Below are 4,903 nucleotides of genomic sequence, written 5' to 3'. Positions count from 1 at the left end.
ACAGCCCCAGCAGCTGCACAGGTGTGCGTACGCACGTGCACGCCCACACCCAGACACTTGCGCGCACGGCCTCCTAAGGCAGCGATCGGCCTGCCGACCTGAGAGGGGCATCCGTGGTGGAGAAGGCTGCCAGCACACCAGCGGCCCTGGCCCTGCCCTTCCCACCACCCTCGGCGTGACCTTTCCTCACCCAGATGGGAGGCAGCAGTGAGAAGAGCCTCAGTGCCTGGATGAGGAGACAAGGCATGGTGAGGAGAGGCCAGGCCGGCCAGCCCAGAGAGCGGAGGCTGCCACTGGCAGGGGTCCCACCTAGTGGTGCCATTGGCAGGGGCAGGACTGTGAGACGCAGAGAAGAACAAGGGGTGCTGTGGGTGCCCCCCCACCCCGCATCAGCACCGTCCCACCCCCTCTGCTCCTGCTTCCACGGCCCCTCGGTGCCCACTTCCGGCTCCTGCTTCGGAAGCCAGGCCCAGGTGGCCTGTCTGGCAGCCGGGAGGTGACTGGGGCTCGCCGGTTCTGGGCTGAGTGGCAGCAGAGAGCTGAGGGGGAGAGGGGGCTGGTGTGGGCAGCCCAGAGCACGCGCCGCCGCCGCCGCTGCTGGGAAGGGGGCTTCTGCTCCGCTCCGGGCTCTTCTCGGGTGCCGGGGACAGAGCTTGGGGACAGAGCCCGCCTGGCTGGGGAAAGACTGTCAGTCTCCCTCTCTTGCCTGAAGGAGGTGAATAGTAACTAGGGCTTCTCGAGCACCCCCTCTGTGCGAGCCCTTCTCTCCATCCCCTCCTTTCATCCCCGCAGCGGCCTGGCCGGTAGGTTCCGCGTCACGCACCGAGCCAGACTGCGGTCTCTGACTCTGTCCCCAAACCCCCCCCCCCCCACTGGGTTCGCCCAGTGTAGACGGAAGCCCCCCACCGCTGTGTGCGAGCCTCTGTGGCAGAGCCCGTGTGTCGGCAGCACAAAGCGAAAGGCCCCGTGAGTAGCCACAGCGCCTGAGCGCACCAGCCTGGCCTGGTCTGGTCATCTGGGCACATCCCTGCGCTCTGGTGCTTCTCCGCCCCTTCACATGGGAGCTCTGAGTCTGCAGAGGGGCCGCGGGGACAGAGGCTGGCTGCTCCAGCCCCGCAGCCGTTCCTACCCCACCCCTGACGGCCGGCCCCTCCCCGGGCTTCAGATACTCTTCCATCAGATGCTCCTGAGCAGCTGTGCTTAGGCCCGGCCCTGATGCCCGGCACCTCCTCAGCGCCCTTGGCATGAGGCAGCAGGGGGGGTCCGTTCTTTCCTCATGTCCGTGCTCCAGCTGTTAGGAGCCCCCTCCCTGCGCCCTGCCTAGCCTAGTGGCCCTGTAGCCCCCTTGCCCACAGCCCAGCCCAGCAGGGGAGGGAGCTGGCAGGAGCCATGGTAGAGGGGCTACCAGGATCTTGACCTCCCCAGAAGGGTGTGTGGCATGTGTGGCCCCATTTCATGGGGGGGGGGGTGACAGCTGTAAGCCGGCCAGCCAGTGGGCTCCAAGCTGCTGAGGCCTTCCACCTTGGTGCCCAGTGCTCTGCCCCTCACTGCCTCACCCTCTGCCCTTCCTTCCAGATCCCTGTCACCCAGGCCTGCCTCATGGAGGATATCGAGCAGTGGCTGTCCACGGACGTGGTAAGCCGGGGCCCGCCCAGCCCAGGAACAGAGGCTCAGGCATATTCCTCACCCAGCTGACCGCAGGCTCCCGTTCATCTCACGAGGAAGTAACTGTCACAGGGCAGGGCAAACAGCTGGTGGGGAGGGGAGCATCAGCGTGGGACACCTCCCCCCACCCTCTGGTGGGCACTCCCTTCAGAGGAGGGCCTGGGCCCTGCACGCCTCACAGCTGCTGGAGCGGACCCTTTCTGAGCGTGCCACCGCTGTGCGTCCCCGAGAGTCTCGGCCGGCTGGAGGGAAGGCAGGTCAGGCTGAGGGTAACCGTGAGCACGCTGCGCCCTGCGCCTGCACCAGCCTGGGGAGCCCTCCAGCACCTGTCCGAGAGAAACCACAGGCAGCCCCATCTTACAGATCAGGAGGGCTGCTGAGCCCAGGAGGAAGCAGGGGCCCAGGCTGTCTGCAGAGCCCTGCGGCCCCCAGGGATCAGAAGGGGTGACCAGCCTCAGCCCTCCCGTCTAGGGCTCCTTCCCCCGCATCTGCCGCCTCACCTTTGGGCAGCAAAGACCAAGGGCCTGAGCGCTCCCAGGCCCAGAGGCTGCCTTTTGCCGGCGGCCAAGACCGTGTTTCTGCCCGAGGTCAGGCAAGGGTCCATGTCGGGTGGTGGCACAAGGCACCCCCACCCAACTTTAGCCTGCGTGGTCTCCGTTTCTGGGTCCCTTCCCACCACAAGGCGAAGTCTGTCCACCCTCTACACACTGGAAGGAAAGGAACTGGTGTTTATTGAGGACCCATGGCACCCCACACACTGGGCTTGGCGTTCTGTGTAATATTCCATTTTAGCTTCCCGACAACCAATTTTGCCACGCAGGAAACTGAGGCACAGAGCAGTCAGACAAAACCTAAGACTGCAGCTCAGGAAGGGGTGGGCTGAGGTTCAGGTTCTGGGCCCAGCCAGAGCCTGAGCCTGGCCCACTGGGGTTCAGCATCCTGTGCCTGCCTCGGAGGACCACCCTGGCTAACCTCTGCCTCCTTCTGCATTCTCAGGGGAATGACGCAGAGGAGCCCAAGGGCGTCACCAGCGAAGGTAGAAGGCCCCAGCCCCCTGCCCCTCCTCCCCCCACCCCGGGGCCGCAGAACCCACCCTCAGCCCCTCTTGTTCCTCTAGAATTTGACAAGTTCTTGGAAGAACGGGCCAAAGCAGCTGATCGGTTGCCCAACCTCTCCAGCCCCTCGGCCGAGGGGCCCCCGGGGCCCCCTCGTGGCACTGCCCCTCGAAAGAAGACCCAAGAGAAAGATGAGGACAAGCTGTTTGCCTTATGAGCGTGGGGCCTGGCACCTGCAGCTCAAGCCCCTGCTGCTCCCGCACCTCTTGGCCGGGGCTTCTTTCCCTCCTTCGGTGTTAAGGCTGCTTTGAGGATGGCTTGTTATCCCCTTCTCTCCTCAAGTATGGGCTGACCCAGCTGTGGCTGGGCCACGCTGCCTGGGCTGTGGAGAGGCAGCTGGATGAACTGGGGTAACGGGTCAGTTCCACGTTGGAATCTCGGCCGACTCCTGCCTCCTTCCCTACCCCGACCGACCACTACTTTGCTGAGAAGTGGGAGGTCCTGTGACAGGCTCACTGCTTGGTTGCCCTGGTGTGACTGCTCACTGCTTGGTTGCCCCGGTGTGACTCCTTGCCCTGGGTGATCCCCTCCCTGGACCCATCCCCAGAGGGGCCCACACTGTCAGCCGAGGCTTCGGCTCGGGGCTGGGGACAGCAGAAGCTTCTGTCACAGGCCCTGGGCCATTCCCCGGCACCCGCCTCCTGGAGCCGAAGGGCTCTGGCTAGCTGTTGAGGGGGCTGCCAAGCTGCACGCTGTCCAGGTACGAAGCTGCATATGGTGGGGGTGAGACCTCCCCAGGCCGCAAAGGGGAGGCGTCTGGGGCTGCCTGGAGCACCTGTGACCCCCACGACCTCCACTGCCTTTTCCTGCAACCTTCCTCTCTTCCTCCCGGGCAGGGCTCCACCGGGCACTGGGCCCACCCACCTGTTGATCGATCCTCGTACTGGGAGAGGTGCCTTTTGTATCCCCAATTAAAGGTAGAAAAGCACCCTGCTAGTGACTCTGTTCATCTCCAGCTGGGAAGTGGTTTACGGGGACTGCCTTGGGCTGGGCTGGGGGCCGTCCAGGAGATGGGCACCTGCAGATGGTACAGGACGAGCAGCAGGACGGGGCATCCAGCAACACCTGTCACCGGGTACGGGCAGGTCAGCCACGATTTGCCCTGCCAGGAGGCCGCACTGCTCTCTGAGTGGCATCCCTCCATCCCAAGGGCACCTCCACCCTGCCGTGCCCCCTCAGGCCAGCTCCTGCCTGGCAACAAGAGGCACGTGGGAGCAGGTGTAGACAGTGCGGGCATCCACGTGGGCTCGTGGAGGTGTCACGAAACGCCGGGGGAAGTAAAGTTAGCATCTCATCTTACAGATGCTGAGTCTGACTCAGTGGGTCACGTGAGCTGCCCCGGCCCAGAGAACACGGCAGAGATGCAGTCGTTGATCGTGTACTGGGCGTTTCCTCGTGCATCAGTACCTTGTCACCAATTTCCAGATGGCAGCCCTGAGGCTCAGTTTGGGTGACTTGGCACACAGCTCGGGGAGCTGAGCCACAGGCCAGGCGTAGGGTGTCCGTTCTTATTCGGTCATGCAACATGGCAGCTTGAGAGCTCCAGGTCTTGGGGAACCACCTTTCCCAGTCTGGAATCTCCACGCCAGGCTCCCCGAGAGTCAGTGCTTAAGGCGTGTGCTGGACCCTCATAGCCCAGCCCTCTGGTGGAGCAGTTGACCTGCCTGAAAGGTCAGCCTGTGGGAGAGAGCACAAGTCAGAATGCCGGGGTCCGGGGGGCCTGGGGTGTGGCCCGGGTCTGTCTCTGAGCAGCCACGGGCTCCCATCTGTGACAGGCAGGCAGCACCTATGATGTGAGGGGTGGCCTGGAGCTGAGCAAGCAGGAGACCGGGCCCTGCCAGCCCTCCAGGTGGAGGTGGGGCGAGGAACTCCAGGGACAGCCCTAGGCCTGTCCATCCCCTGAGCAGGGGAGGCGGGGGTCTCCTTGTCTGGGCCAGGCTTCAGAGCTTGCAGAGAAGCCAAGCCTGGAGGCGGGTGGCAGCCGCACCCTACATCTGATTTCTTTCTCCAACCTAAACCACCTCTTTTTGGGGGCGAGAGGGGAGCAGCTATGCCACTGCCCCGGGCAGCCAGCCATCAGCCTGGTCGGATGGCTTTGGTGAGCTAGAGGCCCCCTGGGCCCT

At 64.4% G+C, this 4,903-nt stretch overlaps 1 protein-coding gene across 1 annotated transcript in view; it reads left to right on the top strand.

Moving 5' to 3' along the window:
* TOM1 (target of myb1 membrane trafficking protein) overlaps positions 1-3,702 on the top strand; it is a 37,580-nt gene extending 33,878 nt beyond the window's left edge. The window contains exons 13-15 of the mRNA XM_021687389.1: positions 1,576-1,635; positions 2,662-2,701; positions 2,783-3,702. Coding sequence (XP_021543064.1) covers positions 1,576-1,635; positions 2,662-2,701; positions 2,783-2,937 — 255 coding nt within the window. The 3' untranslated portion in view covers positions 2,938-3,702. The remainder of the gene's footprint in view (positions 1-1,575; positions 1,636-2,661; positions 2,702-2,782) is intronic.
* The last annotated feature ends 1,201 nt before the right edge of the window (positions 3,703-4,903 follow it).

The sequence above is a fragment of the Neomonachus schauinslandi genome, chromosome 5 (assembly GCF_002201575.2).
Source record: "Neomonachus schauinslandi chromosome 5, ASM220157v2, whole genome shotgun sequence".
In the NCBI taxonomy this organism is placed as follows: Eukaryota; Metazoa; Chordata; class Mammalia; order Carnivora; family Phocidae; genus Neomonachus; species Neomonachus schauinslandi.
This window is presented reverse-complemented; position numbering and strand designations above follow the sequence as displayed.